Raw genomic sequence first — 27,518 nt, forward strand, 5'->3', positions numbered from 1 at the left:
AACAATTGATGATTTATTTGAGACAATACTAACGTTAATTGATAAAGTGGAAGTTTAAATACCATCAAATTATGATTTTTTTATTCTTTTGAGAAATTTTAAAAAAAAATTATTAGATAAACAAATTAAAGTAAGTAAAGTATTTCTAGTATAAAAAATATTAAAAATTATTTTACATTATCAATAGAACTTCTTAATAATTATTTTTTAGTTTGATATCAATTGATATTCAATAATTGAATATAAAATTATTTTTTTTTAAATTGAGTTACTGTAAAGTGTATTTAGTTAGTTTTTTTATAATATAATATTAATATTAGGTCTATTAATATAAATGCTTTAAAATATCTTTTATAATTTTTTTATATAAATTCTATAAATTAATAATTCTAATAATTAATAAATTTTTAATCCACCATGTGTATTAATTATCAGAGGGTCGACTGTATATTATAATTTATCTTTAAATTTGTATTCTCTTAACTAGAAAATAAATACAGCATTGGATAAGTAATATACGGTAGATCTACGGTATCATTCACTCCTCAAAAAAAATTTCGATTTTTTTTAATTACAGTAATCTGCATCTTGTTTTATTTTCTCTCTCCACGACAATTTTCCACCTCTCTCGTTTTCTCTCTCTACTGCTACAAAAATACAAAAACAAAATTCACAAATTTTAGGGTTTTCCCTCTCAATTTCACACCCATACCCTCCTGCTGCTTCGCTCAAACGGTTCTTTCACTTCACAGGTAAATTCCATTAATTTTTTTCAATTGAAGCTGTCTGTTACTCATTTATTTATTTTATCATAGTTTATTTCTTGAAATTGTGATTTTTTGTATGTCTTATTCCTCCTCGAATACTAATTTCTGTTTGAATATCGTGTTTCAAAACTTTAATTGTACTAAGAAAGAGATTAGGAGTTTATGGAAGTTTTCTAGGGTTCAGCACTTACTCAAGGAAACTCAATTCGAGCATAGTAGTTATTTATTAGTCCTTTGTAAATTATTTATTACTGTGTAGAGTTTATAGATTGTTTCCTGTATTTTTGCTTATTATTATTCCTGTTTTATCATTTAAAATGGAAGAGTGGGAATACAGACACTGGTTAGTGGTTAGAGTTGAAATTAGGTTTAGAAAATCATGTCGAAGTAACTTACCGATGTATATTAATAGGGAACATACCAGTTTGTTCAGAACATACAGCAGTGAGTTAGATTACTTATGTTCGCATGATGCTTAGATAGAGTTATGTTTTGTAGGGTGATTAGAATTCAGGACATACCTTACATTTTGGTAATACTATTTCCGAGTATTAAATTTCTTGAACTTAAATGTATGCAATCATCACGTCCATTACTAGCAAGGAGCTTGGCTTTCCAAAGAGTATCTATTGTTGGGGGATTCAAATGCTGATTTGTCATAGTGTGGTGTGGCTGTTCTCTTGGTTTTTTTATTTGACTGTGGAGATGAATACTGGATCTCTGTATTTGATCATTCATTGCGATGGAGGTGATAGATAAAATGCTGGGGAGAGCAACTGAAGCTGGTTATTTGAAAGTTTTCTGGGTTAGCGAGTTGTATAGGCATAGTTATTAAAGGCGCGGCTCAGGCGATGGCCGAGTCGCCTCAACTGACCGAAGGCGGGCGATGTCACAAAGGCGTGCGTCTCTGGCGCCTCTGTGACTTAAGGCGTTTTTTATGTTTTTTTCTTTTTTAAATAAAAAGTAATCAAGTAATCTGTTTTTTGGGCTTTTCAAGGTTAATTAAACCCTAAACTCATTCAAATATGGGCTGCCAGCAAACACCTAATATTTTAACTTAATTGCTTTAAATATATAAAAGCTTAACCTAATTATGCTGGAATTTATTTAGTAGACATTGGCGCATTATGAGCATGAACTCTGTCAAAATCTCTATTGTTTTGGATAATGATATCTGTATTTGTTTCTTATCTTGTTTTGATGCCATGAATTCATTTTTGCCACTTAAATGATGTTTCCTTTTTTCATTTTTCCCTTTACAGGTATTATTGCAGGGTATGTTAAAATAAGTAGAGCAGCAGGATGAGCAATGATGTTTTTGATGCACAGATTTTAAATGAGAAGTTGTCGAAACTCAACAATTCACAACAGAGCATTGAATGTATCCTTCATTTTGAAAGTGTTGTGCGGAAAGTTCATTTTTTAATTCTAATTTTGGTTGGTTATCAGTTACATGCTTTAATGTTATTGTAAACTTCTCCTATTTGTATATGCAGTAGTGCAATATTTATGATACCTTGTTACTTACGCACTGGCATGTCTTCTTTACATCAGCTAAATTTTCTGAATTATTTTTTTGTGATTGCTTCTCCAGGATGTCTCGATTAATTTGTAAATAAAGAAGCATGCAGTAGTGCTTAGGACTATATGAAAATAATCTGTATTAGCGATATGATTACAGTTATCGTCATCACCAAGGAAACATATTTATTGCAGTGTGCTTTGAGTTCTCCAATTTTGTCCTTTCTATGTTTGCATCCTTATATATATTTTCATGGAAAAGTTTGATTAATTTATTATGGTATGTTTTCTTTAATTATTATATTAGCATTATCGCGCTGGTGTATTTTGCATCGGAAGAAAGCAAGACAGACCGTTGAATTATGGGATAAGCTGTTCACCTCTTCCCAAAATGAGCAGCGAGTCTCTTTTCTTTATTTGGCTAATGATATCTTGCAAAATAGCAGGCGGAAGGGTAATGAGTTTGTGAATGAATTTTGGAAAGTTCTTCCTGCAGCACTCAAACGGGTATATGAAAATGGTGATGAAAGTGGGAAAAAAGCAGTGGCTAGACTGGTGAGTTTCTAAGGACTTCTCTAGCCACAATTCCTGACTTTTTTGTTTTGTTTGGTTGAGCTCCTGATTTGTTAAATTTTTTGTCTTCGTTAGGATCAGTAGCTAGTTGCAACTATGTTGTTTAATAGCTGTAGTTTTTTTAAAGCTGATCAGTTATTATTGGAAATAAGAAAAGATGGAATGAAACAAGAAATTCAATGAGCTGCAGATAACACATACTCTTTTTAGTGAAAGAGTCGCTTTCTTAAGTTTTCATCCATTTCTCTCCTCTCTAGGGGTGAGCAAATATACGTATTGACCAAATTAGCTGAGTTAACAGATGATTTTTGTTTGGCTCGGCCATAAGTTTGGGTTCGGTCGGTTTGGTTTTGATAAAAAAATTTGGTTTTCGGTTATCAGTTGGGTTTGATGTTTGGTTAACCAACTGGCCAAATAAATTAAAAATTTGACTTATTTATTTTATTTTTCCTTGTATTTTTGTCGGTTTTAACCAAACCCACCAAATTACTGACATTCTGTTCTGTTTTTAATATCTTTTTCTTTCGGTATGTTCGTTTTCGTTTAGAGTTTCTATTTAGTTGGTTCGGTTTTGAGCATTTGATCGATAGGTAAATTCTGTTTTGAAATTTTCGGTTTGGTCGAATTGACTGAATGCTCGACCCTACTTCTCTCTTCATTCTTTATAATTTCCTTCATTATTTATCTAGATTTCTTAGAAATCTAAAAACTCATCTTTATCCTTTGCCTTATGCCATACATTCTTTCAGAAAAGATTGGAATTCTTGAAAATCAGAACATCATGACATTTTTAATTTGGGGAAGGTGATTTTCTTGAGGGTTGCAAGGAGGGATCAAAGATGTGGGGCTGCAGGAATTGTGTTGTAGGGTTTTCACTTCAGGTTTATATTAGCTATGATCATGTTGTGTTGTGCGTTGTTGGTATGCGGCCATCTTGGAAGTCTCAAGTACTGCATAATGAACTTCATTTCTATCACAGTATGATTATTCTGGTTAAAGTAAAATGGCACAATTTAAGTTAACAAAATTTTCTAATAAACAAATTAGATTTGACATAAATAAGTTGTTTATGGCACGTTTTAAATTGCTTAACTACACATGTTGTACATGATGTGTTAAAATTTGCCATCGCATTCCAAAGATGTGATCGTTCATAACAGTATATATCCTTCTTAGTTCAGCATCGAGGACCAGTATGTTTATTGCAACATGTTATAAAACTTTAATGAGGTATTATTTGTATCAAAGAGAGCATTTCTATAAATTTTTTTACTATAAAGAGGAATGTTTCATTCAAAGCCAATACTCTTTAAATTTTGACTCTCTAAATATGAAGAATTAGTAGGAAATTAAACCTAATAACTAGAATGCATGGGAGCTTGTTATTCACTAAAATAGAGAGAGCGAGATTTGACTTTTTAAGGGCGTCTCCAACCCAACTCTAACTCTAAATTAAAATTTAGTTCCAACCAACTTTAAAAAACGTACTCTATTGTAAAATTTTGGACTTTTTACTCTACATATGAAGTTTTATTATTCACATGTCTACGAGAATTCTTTTGTAATTTTTCGGCTATATAAATTACTTGTTTAACCCATTAATAGTAATTTATACAATTGCATCCTATAATGAAATGTATATATGCGAATTCATAATTCTATAATTCTATTCGCTTAGATACGACTTAATATTAAATAATTAATTAAAATAATAAAAATGTATAGTTATTCGCTTATTTTATAAATCAATTACATTTGATGTTATTTAATAAATTAGGCAAACGATAATAGTTTAATATTACAAACAATAATAACAATACTAGTTTAAATTAGACAAACGATTATAATTTAGTACTCATGTGAACCGCTTCTACCTCCCGTAACATAAGTATCATATTTACCAAAAAGAATTGGTTCCATAAGGCTGTTGATATTCTTGTGCTCTTTTTAAAAATCGTGCTTGTTCAGCCTAAAAAATTTAATATTTATATTTGATCTGAATAAGTAAAATTTAGTTACTCTTTGTTGTTTTGCAATATAACATTTTTTTTTTAATTTTTATTATTTTATTATTAATATAAAAAAATGTTTTTAATTTTTTGATGTATATGTAATTTTTTTTTAAAGTTGGATTAAATTGTTGAGATAATAATGTAGTGTACTATTAATGATAGTAGTACTAAAAAGTAATACGGTGAAAATATTTTTTAGAGTTAGAAATAGAGTTTGTGGTTGGAGAATTTTTATTTTTATTTTTATAGTTACAGCCAGAACCAACTCTGTATTCTACATATAAAAAAAATGCTCACTGGAGACTTGTTTGTAAATGTATACTTTTTATACTAAAGAGTTTGATATATATAAATGGTCGATTGGATATGTTTTTAGAAAGAACTGTCGACATTAATATACGAAAAGAGTGCCATATACTGGCTAATGGTTTCGATGAGGTTAGTTGAGAGAATGATATTAGTTGAAGTGGTTGAATTCAATGTCAAAAGAGACCATGCCAGCTGTTCAGACTTAAGAACACATGCTGGATTTTATTTAGAAAAATTCTCTTAAATTTTTGGTTCTCTGTTATCCTCTTCCCACTGTTATTAAGTTCAGAATGAACTGTGTTAAGTTAGGACTGAAGATCCTGGGTATTTCTCCTTCAGTTCTGCTTGGATCTTTGCAGAGATTATAGCTGTGGATAGCAATGTAGAGTTGTTGAATCGCATGAATGCATTTATTGCTTTATTTAACTTACTAGAAAACTTGTGTGCCATTTTCATTGGTATTCTCTTCCTATCTTTCTAGTATTTCAGCTGTTTTAAGAGTATGTACCGAAATGTACACGCTTCAAGCCCATTTGTCATTTTTTGTTTTGAATTATTGCCATAATTTCAGGTTGGCATATGGGAAGAAAGGAAAGTCTTTGGTTCTCGAGGGCAGGGTCTTAAAGATGAAATGCTCGGTAAGAATCCTCCTCCTGTGTTGGCGACCAATGGGAAGGGCTCGAGCCTTATTAGGGTACTGAAAAAGGATGCCAACTCAATACGCTTCGTAAGTAACTTTTATGTGGTAACCTCTATTTTGTCGTTTTTCCAGTTCAACCCTTTTTAATGTGATATTAGATATCTATTTTTTGATCATCTTAACATAGAAATTGGCTACTGGAGGTCTACCCGAGAGGATTTTATCTGCTTTTCAATTGGTAGTTGATGAACATAGTAATGAAGAAGCTGCTGTAAACAAGTGTAGCACTGCTGTATCCAGTGTGGGTAAAATTAGGGAGGAAATAGTAAATGGCTCAACTCTAGGTAAGAGTTTTAGTTCAGCCTGCTTTTTGAATGAAGCTTTTGGTTGTAAATATTATGATTGTTTGAGTTCTTATGTGCAAAATCCAGTTTTGAATTGGTAGTGTTTAGTTGTTTACACATGCAGTAGAATTTGTAATAACTACCTTGTATGAGTTGATTTCTAGACTTAAAACTGCTATCAATTTTGTTTTACTTTTGAATATGGGATAATGGTAAATTAAGTAGCATAGAAACAGAAATGGGAAACGGAAACGCCAAGAAATTGATTCCGGCAAATGATATTTTTCAAAATCAAAGAATATGAAATGTAGGGGAAATGTATAAATAATAAAAATACGGTGATATGTTTATCAATTTTGAAACTTATAAAATCATATATACATGTTTAATTTTTCATATATATTTATGACAATTAATGAAAAAAAGCATTGAAATAAACTTGAAGTTTAAGATCATAACAAATAATAAATTAAGTACAAATTTTATAAACATAATTGGTCTGTATATTTTAAAGTTTAAAATTATTATAAAAATATAACGTAATCCAATAAAAGTAGGAAGATAAGCTTTATTGTGGGTAGTGCTAATAATAAAATTTGTGGGTAACAAATTAGACTATTTTAATTTGTGGGGATTTCTTAGGTTTTTTTATAGGAAACAAGTATCTAATTTTTGTTATTTACAGAAACTGTTCGGAATTGTTTCTCATGAGTTTGTGAGAGTTGCTGATACCGAAACATTTTGGAAATGGAAAATGCAGTTTTTTCAAAGTTTACATGCTTCATAGGTGGTAATAGATGCTTGTTTTTGTTTGTTTGTTGGTCATTTTGGAACTTACATTTTTGTGCTTTAATGCCTTGTATAGATAAGCATTAGGAAATTGCAACCTTTGCTACTTCATATTATTCCTCTGTGGTTCTATCACTAAATATGGCTGGCTACAAAACGTGAATATAAATTGTAAAACACAAGTTTCTGTAGTAACTGATCTGCTATGGCTACAGCAATATACTTGATGGCCACAATGTGTTGCATTTGTTTTTGCTCTTCTTGAGGAATGTTAGCCAAGTTGAGTTTCTAGTTTCGAAATGCATTGTTACCGTTCAAGAACCAAGCATCCTCACATCCTGATGGGGTGCTTCTTTATAGTGTACTGTTTTGTAGAATTATATAGTGGCTGTTTAGAATTTTTATTTTACGCATGTGTCTTTATGTATTTTGTTTTGTTTTCCTTTTGTGATATATCAGGAAATGAACAAGGCTCTACATTTTTGGATGAGTTGAAAGTGCAAGAAAATGTCCTACAGCAGTGTGTTGAGAAGCTTGAAAGTGCTGAAGCAACCAGGGTTATGTTGATTTCTCAGCTTAAAGAAGCACTGCAGGACCAAGTACATACATCTCATTAGAGTCGTTACATTTAAAGTTTTTTTCTTTAAATTTTTTAATGCATTCTATTAAAAGACCGACTATTGTAATATTTGACAGGAATTAAAGCTGGACCTTATTCATGCTCAGTTACAAGTAAGAGTTGCTTTCTATTAACTTCTTCAAAAATAATTATTGGGCAGTGATAATTTTCAGATAACTGTAAGAGTAGAGTATGGATTTATTGGACATAAGATAGAGGAAGTCTTATTTCAAAAAAGATGGAGGAAGTTTAGATAACAAAAACAAGCTTTAAAAATCAACTTAATCCAAATAAAGGTTGCTATAATTAGTGGCAGACTTGATACTCGCCCTTGTTAGTTGCTAGACCTCATCATGGGACTGGATACATGGTTTGTTTGACTCATTGCTTTCAGACCTTTCTTTTTTTAAACCGTTTGATATCTTCTCGAACCAGCCAGATAGCCAGTTGATCTGGTTGCGTTTCCATCTGGTGGGTTATTGTGGCACCTCAGTAAAAGAGGTATCTTCTGTAATTGAGAAAATTAAAGGCAAATGACGATACTGTCATTGGGACCTCTTTTGATTACAAGCAGCTCCTGTGCTTGTTCCATTAAATCAACATAGGTCAATTGATGTTTTTCTTCTAACTTTTCTTGTTCTTTATACATCACTGTTTATATTTATACGTGGAAGTTAAATCATATGGTTAAATCTGTATTTATATATGCAGTACTTACTTTTAATAAATATTTAAATTACTCTTTGTTTTGTGATTGTATTTTATTTTTTATTTTAATATGTAAATATATACTTCTGTACTTGCTTTTATTTTTTTAGTTTAACATTAATGAAAATTTGCTAAACGATTTTAAGTGTCATTTAAATATTTGAACCTTGAACACTAGACCTTTCACTGCTACCTGTTCAATGTATCTGGCCAGGTTTGACAACCGTGGTCCGACTAAAATGTCAAGATGGACCTGGCACTTGGGAAGTTTGAACCATAATAAAAACTAGAAAAACTATTATTTTGTATAAAGATAGGCTGATTGGACTCTGGCAAGTAGGATATCTATGTTTAAAATGTCTGGGCTGGCCTACTCTGTTCAGGTTGAGCTGCTTGCTAAACTAACCTCTAAAAGCTCATGCTACAGAGCAGAAGTGTTAAGCTGGTCAAGATATTTTCCTTCTTGTAAGCTAGCTGTAGACGTTGTTGAGTTCTTTCTCAGAGTCAACCAGTGGCCTATAGCTCATGAACTAAATTGTTGTTTTCCTAAGTATTCTTGTTTCAGCCCGACTCTGTGATATCGGACCCTGTGACCTGTTTCTGCGAAAAAAGTTTGCTTTTCTTTTTTCGGGGTTTCTTACACTTGGGAAGATAATCTTCAAACACTGAATGCATGAAAGAGAGGAGGGCAGAATTCTACCTGTCTTGCTTTATATCTATAAAGTAGTAGTCAGCGCAGCAAAAGCTAGTAAAACTTATAAATTCTGGATATCTTCAATATTTTTTTCAAATGCAAATACAATAGTATTTTCATAATCATATGGATTATAGTGTTAAACATCTTTTTTTAAAACTACAATTGAAACATGAGTAATTTAATCTGAAAGTTATTTATGTATTTAATGATTACTCTTAAAGCTTGTCCTTGTATGCTCAATAGATCCTTTTTTAAATCATTTAAAATAATTGTTTTAAGTTAAATAATATATCTTAAATATACTAAATTGAACTTCAACCAATCATAACATTATAAAATGAATTAAAATACTTTTTTTTAAGGAGAGCTTAGAGAAAGCAAAATAATTATTTATATATATGTAGATCTTGTAGTTCCCCTTTTACAGTTAATTTGATATTTCTTAATGATCTTGCAGGTTGCTCGGGGACAGATTGAGCAATCCGTCAATCTTAGAAACAGACTGGCATCACCAATTCCTGGCTCTGCAAACGCTAGCACTACCATACCGATGGCAGAAACTGCCAAGGCTGTAGAAAACAACACGCCTCCAATGCAGCCAACGAGCACTCCACCTCAGCACCCCCTTTCTCAACCTGTGGCTTCTTTTGCACCAGTGAGAACTACCGAGGAAGAGAGCAAGAAAGCTGCGGCAGCAGCTGTTGCTGCTAAGCTGGCTGCCTCTGCATCATCTGCACAGATGCTGACCTCTGTTCTTTCTTCTCTGGTTGCTGAGCAAGCTGCCTCTATGAGTGGTGGCTTAAAATCAACGGGATTTACATCAGGTTTGGCTATGTTTTCCCCTGAAAAACGACAAAAACTTGAGAAACCACTGTCTGTATCCGACGCTGCCAATTCTGACGTGACCAACACAGCCTATTTCACTCCTCATCAACAGCATCCATCTGCGAGTATGCAGTCTATGTCCCAATCAAACCAGACACAGACTTCATTTGGTGGTTTACCTCCATTGCCACCTCCGCCACCACCTTTATCTCCAGCTAACAGAACAGCAAATCAATATGTTCAGTCTACTGGTATGATGATGGGGATAATGCCTTATGGATACGGGGCTAGTTCACTTCCACCCCCACCGCCTCTACCTCCACATATCGCAATGGGAATGGGAAGGCCTAGTGCACAATCACAGCCTCAGCAACCGCAGCAGCAGCAGCAACCGCAACAGCAACAGCAACCGCCAGCTAGCGGTGGGTATTACAGGCCACCAGGTATTGGCTTCTTTGGGCAAAACCATCAGCCAGCTACACCTCCATTGCCTCGGCAGTGAGTTTCCTTTCTTTTTGAAAACCAACTGACCAGATGACCTCTAAGCGGTCATTAGTTTAATGGTTCATGTTATTACTGGTAAACTCCACAATTACCTTCTGCTGCAGTAAGTGGCAGTAAAAAAAATTACCAGAGTCTGGAGGGACGACTCTGAGCTTTGTGACGATGTGTATATTATCAGAAAAGTAGGCATTTCTCTTCCCTTTTCATATCGCTGTCTATTTAAGTTTATATCTGTGGGGCACTTTATGAGCTCTGTGCAAAGGAATTTTTCGTAGATGTATGTTATTCTAACTGTTTATGTACCATTAGCAATAATATAAATGTGTACTAGTCTATGATAAGGGCCATGCAGTGGATCACTGATTAGTTAGGGTTTCTGCTAGGTGTATAGGAAACTTACTGGTAGTTTTAAGGTAGGTGCTCTTGTTTTGTTTTTTTTTTTTGTTTTTGACATTTCCGTGCAGTATAGTTGCTTGGGACAGCATTATATAGAAACTTCAGTGAAGCAGGAAGACTGTTGAGGTTTATTTACTGTTTGCAGAGTGACCCTTTGTCCCTTTCTATAGGCTATGAAAATTGTTGTATAGTTTAAACATCGTACGCTGGTGGAAATTTCTTGTTTGAACGTCATATTTAGATGGGATATTCCGTCAAACCTTGCCGAATAGGCAGTCTCGGCTAATTGATGCGCACGTGAGTTGTTATAGCCCGTACCGTTTGTGGAAGTTCTTAACTGAACCACAATGAATGTTTTTGATTGAACGTTGAACCTATCAATCAGCTGACTCGATTCAATGACGAGGCCCTCGTTCTCTTGCAATTTAGTAGTGAAAAAACAGTTCCTCGAATGACTTACATTTAGGGCATGATTGCATTATGTACCTTACTTACGGCTGACTCGATTCAATGATGTACCTATTGGTTTACGGTTTAACCGAGTTTAATTATTGGTTCAATTAAAGTAATAGTTGAAATGGAGAGATTATTTTATTTTGATAAAATCTCCTATTTTCAATAGACAAAGGAAATATATTCAAGTTAAAAGATGATAATTTTTTCAAAATAAAAAAAGGATTTGACTTTAATAATTGATGCTATGGAAATAATTCTGTCCATTTTTTTATAATAAGTCTACAGTTTAATTTTTTAAATTTTGCTATTTTCTTCAAAGAGGTTGAATCATACTTTTAATGTTTGAAACTAATCTCCAGTTTCTAGTTGAACTAGTTAAATGGGTGAATTTAGTTTGGTTTTTAAAATACAAATCCTAAGGCTAATTTTGACGGCAGTCACTTTTATTTCTTCAACTATTTTACTTTTTAATGGAGATTAATTCAACTTAAAGATAAAAGTTATCTTAAAGAAAATAAAAATAATTTTCACATATTTTAAAAATACATCCATTTTGAATTTGAAATTTACAATTAACTTATAGATTATACTTGGAGAAACATTTAAAATAATTAATAAATAATTAAGGATTAGTTCTAGTTTTATTAATATAAAAAGATAAGGTACTCTCTTCATGTTGTTTTTACAAAAATTATATATAATTAACTATTAAAATTTAAAATTAGCTAAAAATAGAAATTAGATTTTTTTTGGAAATGTGTTAATTAAAATGAGGTTTTTATTGAATTTATAAATGGAGTAATTATTAAGCAAATGTAGAAACAGATGTTTTCTTCACAAATATTACATTATAGTTTTATAATTGAATAAAGAACCGGTTTTTTAAAGAAGAAAAATATTTTTATATAGTCACACCACCATAATTTGTTTTGTCAAATGATTTTATAGTTGTACCAATTTGATCATTATTTATTTGACAAGTGATAAAAAAACGTCACCGTTTTTGGGATGATTTATATTGTTTTTAGAAAATTTTAATCATGCTCTAAAAGAATTATAGATTTCTTTTAAAACATTAAATAAATAACGAATAAAGATGATACGATTTTAAAATGAAGACCAAGCGACTGCAGTTATGAGCGCAGAACAAAATAGGTTGGCGGGTCGTAAATGTGTCGTGTTAACCCACTCTGTCGATACAATTAAGGTCAACACGAACACGACCCGTTTAACTAATCGTGTCAAAACTTTCAACCCTAACACGACACGAATTTTAAACGAGTGACACGACACAATTAACACGTTAAGATAAACGGGTAATACGATTAATACAATTACACGACTAACACGACACGACTAACACGATCCATTTATCATTTGAAAATATTTAAACCATGACAATATAATTTTAACCTCAAATTATCAATTAATACTCCATTATATAAAAATTTAATATAAAAATTTTATTTATAAATTAATATAATTATATTTAATTAATTTATTATTTTTATTTTTTATTTTATAAAATTATAAGTATTTTATTTCTATATTATTATAAATAATATAATTTGTAAACATGTTAGGCGGGTTAAATGGGTTCGCGGGTCAACTTGTGATACAATCCATTTATTTCGTGTCATAAACGGGTTGACACGTCTATGACACAAACCCACTAAAGTTAAATCCTGATTTGCCAAATTTCCGGTGATACGCGAATCGTATTATCATTTTGACACCCTAATATAGAAGGACATCTTGCCTTTAAAAAATTACCGTCGGAGTTAATTTTTATGTTAATTTTCCACGTAATATAAGTTTTAGATAGAATAATTTCCCACGTAAAGTGTTAATAATCCTAATAAAGCTTTATTAAAATAGTAATTGAATTTTTTACAAAAACAAAATAAATTGCGCGAAACTCTATCGGTAAAAAAAGTTTGAGGATCACAACAACAGATCCAAATAAAAAATTTCTTTCTGTAATTCACCTTCTCTAGCTTCCAAGAAGGTGATTACAGGAAGAGAATTGCAAAATTAATTAATAATAACAATTTTAAAACCCTTATATCAATAATATACAGTAATAAATAATTATAATATATATAAATAACCCCAGAACAAGAGCTTTTTTTTTCTTCTTCTTTCCTTAGCATCTAAGAGATTCTTTTCTTTGTGCTTTTCTGATACCTTGGCTTAGTTGGTGAGGCTTAATTTGATTCAATCCCACAAATTTTTGGTATGTGTTGTGAATAAGTGTTTTATAATTGTTTTTATTTCTTGTTGTTACTGAAATATTGTGATTTAGGGATTTTGAATTAGGTATGGGCAAACAATTACTTTGTAGTTGAAGTTAATTTTTCAGTAATCTTGAATTTTGGCTGTTATTAGAAGTGTTTCTTGGATTGAATTTTGGGATTTACTGTATTTGAATGATTGGTTTAGGTTCTTATTTAATTGATGTCGGCGAAAGCTTTGAGACGGAGACTTCATCATGGGGACCTTGATGGGAAAAGGAAAGAGCATTTGAATGCATCAGAATATGATGGTCTAAGTGAACCTTTACTTGGGAGTCATGATCATGATGATATACCTGCAGAGGTGAGGGAATTGCTCTGGTGGTAGAAATGCTTTGAAAGCAGATAATTTGTCAGTATGTGTGAATTAATATCTTGGTGTGCTACAGGCACTTACACTGGAAGATATTTGGGATGCTGAAGAAAGGAGAGAACACTTTCATTGGACGATGCTACTGTCTCAGTTGATTGCGCAGTGGACTCAATGGTTAGGTATGCTATTGCCAGGAACAATGTTCTCAGTTAAAGTGGTGTTGTGGGCGTATGCCTTTTATGTTTTTTTTTTTCAGATTGAAATATTATAAGGTTTATTGTCAGTGTTTATAGAAAAATTATATGTCAAGTGGTCGAATGTTTATAGTCTTTGTTGATTTACTGTGATTCTGGTGGCGGGAAGTGATGGATACATTTTCCGCTTAAGACCAATTATTTATGCTGACTATGATATATACGTTCTTTTATTAATGATAAGTTATTGAGTCATGGTTCTATTTGTAGTAAGACTTTGGAAGATATATTGTCAGGACTGCTAGCTTGGAGTTGGGTCGCATTTTCTTGAATTCTCTATTTTTTATATACAATGATTTGAAAAATGTTTGATAACATAGGTGTAAGATAAGGAAACATTTGAATGCAAGTTCAAGTTACTGCTTTCATGGTATAGTTTGTTGGATATTTTTGTTAGTTCTAGCCTGAAGTATGCAAATGCTGTTGTGTGGTGAAATCATACTGAGATAATTTTTTTTTATAGACTGATATCTAGTGCTGGTCTGCTTAATATAGTTTTCTGGACTCTCCTCTGGGTCTTTATGGCTTTTACACATAAGATAATGCAGATTTAAGTAGTATCATTTTTTTCAGCGAATATTGTCCTAGGTTCTGGATCACTCATTGGGCGTTTTCTGCCACTTCCTTTTGCGGGTCACAATGGATTAAATGGAAGGATTATGCAGCCTTATCTTACTCCTTTACAGGTATTTTTTGTGCTTTGTTTTTATTATCCTTTTCATCGTCATTTTATGGCCAATGAAAACTTGATGTTTTTTTTTTTTGGGTGTTGCTCATGTCATCTGTTTTTTTGGCTCATGTCTTGTGCATTCTTACCATCAAATAAATATTGGGTCTCTTTTATTTCTCAATTCTCACAAACAAATTGAGATTCTTCTTTTGCCTTGAACCTGTGAAGAGTCATGGTACAGATTACTCTCTGTTTTTACTGGTTACTTGATAGAACTACTTAAAAAATTTATTTTCTGCCTGCTGCTTTAACGGCTGGCTAATTGGTGCTTACAAACGTATTGCATTAGGAAAACCACTAACATAGTGTAGTCTAATTATGTTTCTGGTTTTATGCTTTATTAATATAATTTTGTGTTCTTTTTTATTTATCCATGCGGTTCCTGCTTTATATGTATTTTTTTTCAATTAGTTAGAATTTTTGAAAAGATGTTGCTTCTTGTCTATGGCCTTATTCAATTGTATGCATTTTATAATATTACTCTTTGAAAATGTATGATCAATTTTCGATGCTTCATATTGGTGTCTTAGGAAGAACGACTCAGAAATTTACAACAAAGGCTGGGAGTTCCTTTTGATGGCTCTCGATTAGAGCATCAAGTATGTCTTTCTTTTCATCTTCTCATTTATTTATCATCAGTTATAGTGTCATTTTTATTATCAAAAACAATTTTGGTTAGGTTGCTAAGGTCTCTGTTCACTTTTTGAAAACCAATTTTGCATTTAAAAGAAAAAGATTATGACCAACAAATAAAATCTAACTTTAGTTTTTAAATTAAGGATATTAAAATGAATTGCATTAAAATGAATTGCACTCTTAAGGTCGATTACCAATTGCTCTGACAAGCTCTGAAACCATTTAGGTACACATATACCTTTTCTCTTTCCTCCTTTTCTTCAAATCTGTCAAGACCCACAATTAGGCTTAATGTGTTTACCAGCTTTGAATCTTAACAAGTAAAACTAAGATGATCACTTAAAATGGTCAGTACCGATTATATAACAATACAATCATTAGAGGAACTATAAATTCTTTGAACCTCAAATTGACTCACATAAAGGGTAGAAAGATCAAGCAGCCATAAGCTATAGTACACCAAAATATCTCTTCCGTTCACTTCTTTGATAGTTGAAATCTGATTCCATATTCCAAAGAGGTCCCAAGATTTGATTTTTTTTTGAAACTGTTTGGGAGAAGTATGGTGGCACCTGTATTTCTATTTGGGCCCATTGGACTCTTGTTTCATCCTCAGTGGCAATTTTAGTAAAGTATGATTAAGGAAAATACAGCCTTATTATACCTCTATGATTCCGTTATTCAGTTGATTAAAAAAAAGAGATTTTCTTTTCTCTTTACCTCTAATTTGTTAATCCATACAGACTTCATCTAACAATTATGACTGCTTTAACTTGCACTGAGAATTTATGCTGAGAATTGAAACATGCTTTATCTAAGGCCTTGCTATCAGAGTCTCTGATTAAGATAGCTAAGTAACTTGAAGTTATTGAGGAAGTCTTTCATGCTGGTAATGTCAGAATTGAGATATGGATGCTCTGTACTAACTGGAGATGGAAGCTGGGGACAAGGGTTTGGGGTTATTCTTTGGAGTTGGTTCTTGGAAGGAATTCCAAGATGTCAGTCATTTAATCAGGAAGATCCAACCATGATGTACGGTCATATGGTTGAGAGAAGTCAAGCACAAAGTAGGAGGGAGTAAATTAAAAAAGTTATCTTAAGTCACGCGTTATTCATGTTTTATTGCATTCAGGTGCATGTGAAAAAAATCTTAGAATTATGGACACCAAGGTTTATTTCTTACAATTTCTTTATGTCTTTATAAGTTGGATAAAATATTACATTTCCGTCTTGTCTCCAGGATGCGCTTAAACAGCTATGGAGGTTAGCTTTTCCTGGTAGGCAACTTCCATCTCTTAAATCGGATCTTTGGAAAGAGATGGGCTGGCAAGGATCAGATCCCTCAACTGATTTTCGGTATGTAGAAGATTCTGTGAGGAAACTGGTTATATGTTTTGGTAGATATATTTTTTCATCCAAATGTGTACTGATGCAATTTTTTTATGTTCTATATGAAAGGGGTGGAGGATTTATATCGTTAGAGAATCTAATTTATTTTGCGATCACATATCCGGTTTGTTCCTTTACTTTGGATGACAGAACTGTTTATTTATTGCGTATATTATATTACTTCATGCAATTGAACTATCAGCACTTAACCCCGCACTTGAGTATTAGTAGTTAATTATTATGAGGCTAGGGTTACTGGCCAGTTAGCGCGAGATGCACAAATTGCAATTAATTGGTTAGACATGCAATTTTGCACTAAGCTTAGTTGGATGGTTCCAGATGACTTTAGTTCTTGAGTTTTGTTGACTGCATTTTGGATTTAAATTCCATCCTGCAGCATTTGCCTCAATATTACCTTGTCTCCTAAAAAAATAAATTTTCATATGCAATAATGTTGACGTTCTTCTGCGTACTCATGTCTCTGAGTTTGCTAGATTTTTCTTGAATGTAGATGCTGTTTGTGTTAATTGTTAATGGTTTTTTGCATTAGATGATTTTGTTATGCAATGAGATGGGTTTTCTCTCTTTTTTTTGAGTACCGAGTACTGACACATCCCATCACATTTCTCATATGGTCAACAGGAAACATTCCAGAGATTGTTGCACAAACAAGACGGAACCAGAGCCGAGTGGGAGTATCCATTTGCTGTTGCTGGCGTGAACATATCATTTGTGTTGGCACAAATGTTGGATCTTCAAACTGGTAAAATATTCTAAAATTTAGCGACGTTGAAGTATCATATAATACTCACATTGGCTGAAACATACAGCAGGTACTTTAGCAATCTAAAATTTACTTTGCAGGGAAGCCATCTACTCCTGCAGGAATCCGATTTTTAGAGTTACTTGCAGAAGATGAAATGGCATTTGACAACCTTTATTGTGTAGCCTTTCAAATGATGGATGCTCAATGGCTTGCGAAGCGTGCTTCTTATATGGAATTCAATGTAAGACATTTCCAAAAATCCTTACTACTCAAATTGCTATAGTTGAACACTTATTTTGTGTTACCTTTTCCAGAATGTTTCGACATGTGGAACATTTTCCATATTGTCCTTCCTTTTCATAAATGTGATGTTTTTTTCAGGAAGTTTTGAAGTCTACAAGGACGCAGTTAGAACGGGAGCTTGCACTTGAAGATGTCTGTAGTGTCAAAGATTTGCCAGCATACAATTTGTTAAGAGGATAACCATCTCAAAGAATGTAAAGTATACACACCTCCTCCTCTGTAATTGATGCATAATATAGTGTTACACTTGTTTTTGCTAAAATATATCACCAGCTCTTCTTGGAAGTTGAATGAGCGATTATAAGTTTTCCTTCTCTGAGCTGAACTTTTCCTTCGTGTTGACAAATTTTTCCTTCAGTTGGACGGAAATTGGAATAGCTTTCCTTTGTGGATGGAGGGTAAGTACCAATTTACTTCCTGAAATTTACAGCTCATGATCGCTCTTAATTTAATTCCTTTATAAGTTAGTTCCTTGAAATTACCAAATTTAATCAATTCAATCCAATTTGTCAAATTTAGGAGGCTAATTGATCAAAATTGACAAATTGAAAGGGTTGATTTATAATAAAATTGATTTTGGAGCAAATTGATCATGGATTGCAAAGTTTATGGGGTAAGTTGATACTTAAATAGTCTACTATCTATAAGGTTATACTTATAACTTTTAAAGCTTCAATCCTTTCGAAATTGAAAACTTTTTTCTGCTTGGAAAGAAAACTTTGCTTTCCTTCCATGGAGGGAAGTATTTCCTTTTACAGGAGTTATTTTTTGTCTTTCTGAATCTATTTTTAATACATATCTACACAGAATATGTGCGTGCTTTATCATTTCTTTGATTAATTAAGTTCAATTTAGAAACTAATTGCGATCCATTTATTGATCATTTTTCTGATTTATTTTGGAATTTTCTAATTATTGGACCATGCAACAATTTGATGTATATTTACTGATTCAAAAGTAAAATGTTTATGACTATTTTTTTATCGATAAAATGTTTATGACTATTGAAATGGCATTTGTGTGATTCTCTCTAATCTCTATGATTACAATCAAACTACTTGAGAGTGGAGAAATAAATATTTAAGCATTCACTGTTTCTTCAGCACATTTTCCATTAGATTCTTCTGAAGGTTTGTAGTATCGATTTAGACGTTGTGATGCTTTTTTCACCTGTAAAAGATACGGAAACGACGTTCATGTCATTTGTTAACGATGCTCTCACTTTAAAATTGAGGCAAAATTTGCAAAACTTGGGTAATGAAAAAGAGAAAAAAAAACCTAGGTTTACCTGTTCATCCCAATTAGTTGTTGATGTAATGTAACCGAGTACGCTAACTTGCAATAGAACTCCAACTATCATTCCAATCCAGATACCCTGTACAGTTAAATAACCAAGTGAAATTTCCAAACCAATTTGAATCAAACCAGTGGTTTTGGTATGTTTTTGGTTTGGTTCAATTTGTATCAAAAGAGAACTGGACTTTTTCACTTCTAGAGCTGAAAAAGAAATTGTTTTTATAATTTCAAACAAAATCGAACTGAACCGAATCAAATTTATAGGTTCAGTTCGATTATTTGTTTCAGAAGGAGAAGGGGAGACCTTGACATGGAGGTGGAGTACAAATCCAAGAAGAACACCGAGTGGCAAACCAACCACATAGTAGCAAAATATATTAACATATGCAACCGTGCTCTGTCTTCCTGCACCTATCGCTGCCCCTGCACATATATACCGGATCTTCAAGACTCCGGCAAACAAAACAGAACAAGGCGCTGCAGTTGGTGGATATATAGCCGGAAAAGAATTGCTTGCCTGAAAGTACTGCCTGAAAGCTGTTCAGTAGAACGGAGAAAGCAAGCAGAAGAGAGAGGGTTGACACATATTTTGCCACTTCTTCTTTACTAGTAAACAAGTAAGCAATTTTGTGGCCAAATGCTAAACATATTATCCAAAACACAACTCCAATGCTAACTGAAGTTGCCAAATTCACTTTAATGGCAATTTTTGTAGCTTTAGCATCTCCTCTCCCTAATTCATTTGCAGTTCTCACACTAACCAACAAACAAAAATCAAAAATTTATTCAACATTTCTTAGAGTACTTCACACTAAATTTGGTTCGAACCGAACCAAATAAAACTAAATTTTTTTTTCTTAGTTGAAGCTGAGCTGAATGTGTAAAGATGGGATTTTTTCAAACCAAATCAAATTGATCAGTTTGGTAGATTTTCCAATTTGGTTTGGACTAAAAAACTTATATTGTCAAAGCAAACTGATACAACTAAATTTTAAGATTATATTTTGATTATATGATCAAACCGAACTAAATTTATCGTTTTGGTTTGGTTATTCAATTTAGTTTGATTTTTGATCGCTCTTACTAACAAACCTTGTAGAAGACAGGAAGCCAAGGCATAGGTTATAATCCCAAGTTGTTAAATTGACGCTGTTGATACAAAATTTTCATGTAAGAACTCCAATCAAACCACAAAAATAAACAGAACTCATTTGGGTTATGATCTTACCATATGGAGAAAGCAGAAATTGCAATTGTAGCATTTTTCATGTATCCAGCCAGCAAGACTAAAATAGCAAAGTACCATAATTCCAAGCTATCGAACAAAACAAGAAATTATTCAATTTCATGAAAATAAGAATAAGAGTAATCAAAAAGTAAAAATATAGAGTTCGCTAATCAAAGAGTACTCTGATCGGTATTCTCATAGTGTAAGAGTTTTGCAAAAGTTTCAAATTCGAGTCTACATACAACTATTTCTTATTGTACATCTCGCACACAGGGTCTTCGATGTATGAAAAAACACAAAATATACCTATCTATAGACAATCTATAGCTCGTTTGCTAAATATATCATGATTTAAAAATTTTGCCAATTTGATGCATTATTTTTTTAAATTTTTATCAAATAAATCCACAACTCGTTTAAAGTTGATCATATGGCGCAATATAATACGTCCATGTGTATAAAACTTATCCTTTTTGTCATATATAATATTGCGTCTGGTCAGCTACAAATTAACATGAATATATTTTGCAAAATTCAAACAAACTAATAAAGTTTCAAAATCATGATATATTGACAAACGAGCTATAGTTGTGGGTATACGAGTATATTTTAGCACAAAAAGATATTAAATATGAAATTTGCATGGGAAGAAAAAAAAAAGAAATGGGCATTACCAAAGCATGACACCCGAGGATACTGAGAGCTTAAAAATAGGCCATAGATCAGAAAATGCAGTAAAAGTGAAACCATTCCATGTATTAGGACACCATCCACCAAAAATGTAAACAAAATCTCCAATCACAATGAACCAAATTGATATAATCAAAGAACCCATTGCACCAGAAACTCCCAAATTCAGTTTAGCCACAAAAATCCATGATAAAACCAAATGAAGCAAGATTGCAATAACAGAAAGCCACCCAACAATCATGTTCTTGAGCTGAGTTTGAAGGTACTTTTGAATGCTTTGGTTGAATACGAAACTGTAGAGATAAGGAATAAACCATAAGGCAATAGTTCCTGCTTTGTCAGAAATGTCTGCTTTCTGACCAATTAGTTTGAAGATTTGGTTTGAGAAGATAAAGACAGGCAGTAGAAGAGTTGCTGTAATAAAATTGATGATCCATGATTTTTGTAAGTAAATTCCCATCATGTGATGCTGTTTGGCTCCAAATGCTTGCCCACATAGTGTTTCTGTTGCACTTGACATGCCTACCTATTCAACCAGTGGCGTAGCCAGAAAATTTAATATTTAATTAGTGTGAGCATAGAAAAAAAAGATTCTAATCGATGATTTTTTTATACCAGCTACGCGGAATTTAGCTTGATGATCCAAGCATATAGCTTGATGCACAAGTAATTAAGAAGAGAGAAAATGAGATGAATTTACCAAAGTTCCTTGGCCGAATCGAACGGTGATGATTTGAATGAGTGAATAAGCAGCAAGTTCAAGTTCTCCAATACGTCCGATGAAAGCTTGAGTAACAACAACCATTCCGAAAAGGCAAATCTTAGTTAACATAGATGGAAATGCAATTCTCCATGTCTCCTTTGATTCTGCCCTAACTCTCTCTGCCAAATCTTTGCTGCTGCTTCTTTTTTCTGATACTTGACCCTCTTCCATTATGATGAATAATATCACTTTATAATCCTGCAAGATTAATGTGAAATTATATATATAATATATTTGGTTTGATTAAGGAGAACATAGAACCAGTGGAGGAACCGCGATCCTAGTTCAAGCGGGCAGAACTTTATCACTCGGCTATTTAAAAATATATTAAATCCAACGATGTGTCATTCGACTATTTTAAAAAAAGGCCTAATGTATTAAAAACACCCGAACTTTTAGCCCTTTAATCTTACTCTAACGTTGAAACCTGGTCAATTTTATCCTATTTCGCGTTTTCTCGTTTCAATTGTACCTTAAGCATTAAATTGACCTTTTTTCATTTTAAAAAAAATCAAATAACTTCTTCAAATTGACCATTTTTAGATTAAATTGATCATTTTTGCATTTAATTGACCTTTTTTAGCCCCTTTTTGCATTAACGTTCGAAAAAGAATCACATATGCCACTAACCGTGTTAAGTGTGACGGCCTAACTGAGCCCATTTCAAAATGTTAGGACCATATATGCACTTTTTCGAAACATGAAAGCATAGATGATCCTGAGCCCAAACATTAGGGGCATATATGACCCTTGTCCCTATATGTTTTTATCATTAGTAAGTTTTTGTTGTATGGTAAAATATAATATATTTTTGGTGAAATCAGGCAAAACATCTTCAAAAATAGAAAATAAAAAATCATATCAAAAGCAGAGAAAAAACATTACCGAAAAAATAAGAAAAATAATAGTTATCACATTAATTTTTATCTGCATTGTCATATGCTTCCGTTTAAAATTTTAAAATCTAAAACAAGTAAAGTATCACCTAAAAGTGGCCATAAACATGAGAATGTAAAAATTGAAGGTTGCTTCTTTCATAGCAATCACTAACTCAATAAAAGACGTAGTTTCTGAAAAAAAGAAATAGAACAGTCCTAGTAGTTCTCTTCTTACTCTAATAATTCCTTACCATGTAAATTGATTTAGTTTATACATAGAAAAATATTATTGAACCAGGACACCAAATATTACAATTTTTTTTGGTTTAATGGCAAAAAAAAACCAAATTTTTACGACTTGTTGCAATTTTATCGAAACCTTTTAATTTTTGCAATAATTCCAAATTGCATTATTATGTTGCAATAATAGCCAAATTGCACTTTTTATGTGATTTTTTTTGAGTTTTTGCCATTTTTTTTGGAATTTTACTATATTATTATACATTAAAAAATAATAATAGTCTAATATCTTAATTGAAAACAACAAGTTTAGCCATCAATTTGGCTATTATTGTAACAAAAAAGACAATCTGAATATTATTGCAAAAATTAAAAGTTTCGGATAAAATTGCAACAAGTTGTAAAGTTTTGAATTTTTTTTACCATTAGGCCATTTTTTTTCTTGGACTAATTTGTATTTGTTATGATTTAGTTCCATAATATATGTATTTTATAAATAAATTGTAAAATACTTAATAGAAGACGTAGTTTCTGAAAAAAAGAAGTAGAGCAATAATCATAATAGTGCTCTTCTTGCTCTAATAATTCCTTACCATGCAAATTAATTTAGTTTATATATAGAAAAGAATTATTAGGACACCAAGTATTATACTCCCTCCGTCCCGTAAAGATAGAAAAAGCACCCATTTTACAAGAATTAAGAAAGTAGTTATTTATAGGTAATTTGTGATAATTTGTCTAAATTACCCTTTGTAATCAATTAGTTATGTACATTTCCCAAAGTCACTTTACTAAATATAGCACTTACAACTCCTTTTTTTATCTTTTCAAAATATGCATTTAATGTTTTATGATAAGCATTTAGGGGTATTTTGATAATTTTTGACTTAACTAACTCCACTTTTTCTATTTTTATGGGATAAAAAAAGGTGATACTTTTTCTATCTTTACGGGACGGAGGGAGTAATTTTTATTATTATATTCGGCGCTTGTACCCAAATTTACAGGCTTGATTAGCAAGTTTTTGGAGCACATGTAACAGCTAATCCATAAAGCATAATTTGAATTTGTTAGAAGATTTAGTTTTATAATAGGTATTTTATAAATAAATCGTAAAACATGGATATCTAAAAATGACAAAAATGATTTACTAAAATAGGCTTTAAAGTGTGAAGGTCCATGCAGTTTTTTTTCTCGAAAATCAGACAGGAGAACATCTTCAATAATAGAAAATAGAAAATCATAACAAAAGCACAGAAAAAACAGGGGCGAAAAAATAAGAAGAATAATAGGTATCACATTAATTCTTATTCCCACTATCATATGTTTCCATATAACTTTTTAAAATCTAAGACGAATAAAGTATCACTTCAAAGGAAAAAATGAATGTATTTTTATGAAAAATAAATAAAGCAAACATATTTTATAAACACTTTAACGAAAATAAATATTTTATAAAAAAGTCCAAGAAAAATCACCTAAGGTCTTAATTCGTATAAAGCCGGCTCTGGAAATGCTTAATCATCCAAAACAGCCAACCATTTGTCGGATGCAGTAAGATATAACTAAATCTTTTAAAAATGGCATTTTTTGTCTATTTACGATAAATACATTTCAATTTTTGCAATTTTACCCATACTAGATCTGACCAACTGCCCATCTTACCTCCTCTACGTTCTTGACAGCCCCATGCGGTTATGCACTCTTCGAATAGGAATCCATTTTTTGAAAGACCGTGGTTTGTAGCCACGTGCTCTAATCCTCTGAACTACAGGCCCCATGCCCGAAGTCGTTAGCTTAACCGCAAGGAGGGGGATGCCGAAGGCAGGGCTGAAGAAGGTTCTGCTACTAACATGTTACTTTCATTGTGGGTAATGTATTTGGGTTCAAAGTCCCAACGGATAAAAATCCAATCAAATTTTTTGTTATTTTTATTATATCCAAATCTTTTGATTTCATCAGTTTTATTTTAATTTTGATAAGTATTTTTTAATTTGAAAATGAAATTTGTTTAAGCTTGATTCTTTTATAAAAGAATATTAGACTTTTTTGAATGAATAGGTCAAGTAAATTGTTGAAAGAACAAAGGATCATTTCACCCCCTCAACTTGGCACGAAATATCAAATAAGTCCAAGTTCGTGAAATCGGATCAATTCAACCTACAATTTAGCAAAACCGGATCAATTGAAACCATAATTTGACAAAACCGGATCAATATCACCCTTCTGACAAAAAAGAGAGAGTGAGACTAACTAATTAAAAAATTCAATCCTAATTAACTCTAAATTATCATAATTAACATTAACTAAAACCCTAAACAAACCTAATTAATTAAATCACTAATTAATTAACATTAGGAACCTTTTCTGCCCTTTTTCCTTAATTAACCTAATTAAACCTAGCTAACTAATCTCCATTTAGACTAATTTAACATTAACATTTACTTTTTCAGACTTCTTCTTCTTCTTCGTTAATTTCTTTCTGCCATCACCGCCTGCTATCTTCTTTTTCTTCGTTAATTTCTTTCTACCATCACCGCCTTCCATCACCGCCTGCCATCTTCTTCTCCATCCATTGCCGCCTTCGATCTCAAACTGGTGATGGCGGCAGATAGTTGCCGGCTGTTGCTCCTATTCGTTGAAGTTGAAGGCAACGAAAACTTCGTCGAGGATGATTGGTGTGGTGGAGATGAGGTGGCGAGTGAGTGACATTGATAAGTAGTTCGTTTTGTTTTATGGGTATTGAAATAGCTGTAATTTTGATTTCAATTCTTTGATTGTAGAATAACAGATCTTGAATTTATTTGGCGTAATGTGCATCTAATTATAGTTTAGTATGTTTCTTAATTTTATATTTTGTTTGATCGTCGGTTGTTGCCTGTTTCTGATGGTTTGCTGCAGTTGGTCTGTAGGCGGCAGAGGGTGGAGGAAGAAGGCGGTAGGTGCTAGGTCGTAGAGGAAGAAGGCTTCGGTCTGATTAAAAATCATTAAGCATTAAATTAGAAATTAAAAATAATAGTGAGTACTATTTTAAACATTTGTCCTTCAAAACCGGAAAGTGTGTTACACTCTTTGAGGGAGGGTGCGATTTGTTCGATTTTGCTAAGTTGCGGGTCTGTTTGATCAAAAACCGTTCAAAATGACTTATTTGATATTTCATGCCAAATTGAGGGGGTGAATTGATCCTTTGTTCATTGTTGAAAGCTCAAAATACAAAAGAGTTAGAAAGATCTAATCAAAATTGACCGTATCTAGAAGAAAATATTTTTTTTAAACATTATGCCCGGAGAAAATACCCCTCAAATTTTGATAACGTTTTTATCATTTTGCTTATGTGTCATCTATTTAAATAGATTTGAGGAAAATAGAGGGGATTATGGACTTGAGGGGAGCTATTCCCGAGAAAATAAGGCATTTGGTCATTTTCAAAGAAAAGTAGAGAAGTAGGCATTGATGATTGGAAGGAAGATAAAAATCAGTTGAAATCTTAACCCTCATGTATACTGTGCCTAGTGTTTGGCAGGGCATAACAGAAAATCAACAAAGATTCACTTTGCCCACTAAACTTAGCACAAAAGATCGATTAAGACTAAATTTATGATTTAAAAAAGAAACATCCCGATGTCGACATTTTAACTTATTTTACCCCCTTGGATGAATTGTGAAAAAATAATTGGTATAATATATATATATTTGAGCTGATGTGGCAGAATAGCATTGGACAATTTGCTATAGATGCAGAACACAATCAGAAATGTCAAATTTAGGATGTTTTTTCTTTTAAAGCCATGAATTTAACCTTAATTGATCTTTTGTGCCAAGTTCCGGTACAAAATGAACCTTTTTGGACAAAAAATCTACAGAATTTTATGGTGCAATGCATAATATTCCTTGATTTAGCTTTTATCATTTGGCTTATCGGCTAGCTATGCATATATAGAATGGAAAAATAGAATGTGCAAATGTGGCGTTATACTAGTGATCATCTGTATATATTGCACGGAAACAAAAATACCAAAACAAAAAGTTATCGAAACAGGCGACGAAACAATAGTTTTATGAGAATATAGATTATATATAAATTTAAATTTTTAGAGTTTTCTAAGTGTCTCCGACAACGAAAAACGAAAAACTGAAATATAAAACTCGTCAAAATTCCGTACAACACCGATCAGTGAAGATAGATGTCGTTTCTGCATTCCAGCGATATTGATGCTGTGCATTTTTTCAGGCTACATGGGAACATGAACTTGGAGATTTTCAAAAATCAGAAATGTTGTTGTAACTAGCTAATATATAGGAGACAGTATATGTATAAATAAAGAACTACAAAATTCTGAAAATCAGAAATGAAAACACTTACTTGATACTTGAATTTTCACTTTTAGATATTCATGAATTGTATGATTTTGTCAACTTTCAGAATTAAGCATTCGAAAGCGGAAGTCAGAGAAATGGGCAGGTTGCTGTTGGCTTATGGGTATGAAAATGGAACATTATATTATTATATATAGACAAGATGCATTTATTTACAGATAATAATATCTCATTTCACGTATAAATATCATAATTTTTGAA

General features: G+C 32.2%; 3 protein-coding genes across 9 annotated transcripts; 2 read left to right on the top strand and 1 right to left on the bottom strand.

Annotated features, from left to right (window-relative positions):
* The first annotated feature begins 574 nt into the window (after window positions 1-574).
* Window positions 575-10,643, top strand: LOC126673268 (actin cytoskeleton-regulatory complex protein PAN1-like). Its single transcript, XM_050367349.2, has 8 exons — window positions 575-752; window positions 2,030-2,148; window positions 2,596-2,843; window positions 5,754-5,909; window positions 6,010-6,166; window positions 7,415-7,554; window positions 7,652-7,687; window positions 9,437-10,643. Exons 2-8 carry the CDS (start codon window positions 2,070-2,072, stop codon window positions 10,304-10,306), a joined length of 1,686 nt encoding a protein of 561 aa, XP_050223306.1. The 5' UTR covers window positions 575-752; window positions 2,030-2,069; the 3' UTR covers window positions 10,307-10,643.
* A 2,430-nt stretch (window positions 10,644-13,073) lies between these two features.
* LOC126674216 (uncharacterized) lies at window positions 13,074-19,864 on the top strand. 7 transcript variants are annotated; one of them, XR_007639472.1, is made up of 12 exons: window positions 13,075-13,396; window positions 13,603-13,758; window positions 13,844-13,946; window positions 14,595-14,707; window positions 15,282-15,350; window positions 16,628-16,743; window positions 16,846-16,900; window positions 17,419-17,539; window positions 17,641-17,783; window positions 17,924-18,039; window positions 18,204-18,243; window positions 19,406-19,864. XR_007639472.1 is itself a non-coding variant. In XM_050368633.1 (11 exons), the coding sequence occupies exons 2-10, from the start codon at window positions 13,618-13,620 to the stop codon at window positions 18,023-18,025; spliced, it is 963 nt and encodes a 320-aa protein (XP_050224590.1). In that variant the 5' UTR covers window positions 13,075-13,396; window positions 13,603-13,617; the 3' UTR covers window positions 18,026-18,039; window positions 19,430-19,864. The 7 variants fall into 7 exon arrangements, 4 of the variants coding, with proteins under 4 accessions (XP_050224591.1, XP_050224590.1, XP_050224589.1 ...); XR_007639470.1 differs by having other exon boundaries at window positions 19,430-19,864; XR_007639471.2 differs by lacking the exon at window positions 19,406-19,864 and adding an exon at window positions 18,365-18,618.
* LOC126674215 (protein DETOXIFICATION 24-like) lies at window positions 18,796-27,414 on the bottom strand. Its single transcript, XM_050368630.1, has 9 exons — window positions 27,304-27,414; window positions 21,760-22,020; window positions 21,044-21,585; window positions 20,370-20,456; window positions 20,234-20,290; window positions 19,659-19,897; window positions 19,446-19,564; window positions 19,134-19,220; window positions 18,796-19,015 (listed from the first exon to the last, which is right to left on the bottom strand). Exons 2-9 carry the CDS (start codon window positions 21,991-21,993, stop codon window positions 18,926-18,928), a joined length of 1,455 nt encoding a protein of 484 aa, XP_050224587.1. The 5' UTR covers window positions 21,994-22,020; window positions 27,304-27,414; the 3' UTR covers window positions 18,796-18,925.
* Window positions 27,415-27,518: the final 104 nt, after the last annotated feature.

This window comes from Mercurialis annua, linkage group LG3 (genome assembly GCF_937616625.2).
Source record: "Mercurialis annua linkage group LG3, ddMerAnnu1.2, whole genome shotgun sequence".
NCBI classification, from domain to species: Eukaryota; Viridiplantae; Streptophyta; class Magnoliopsida; order Malpighiales; family Euphorbiaceae; genus Mercurialis; species Mercurialis annua.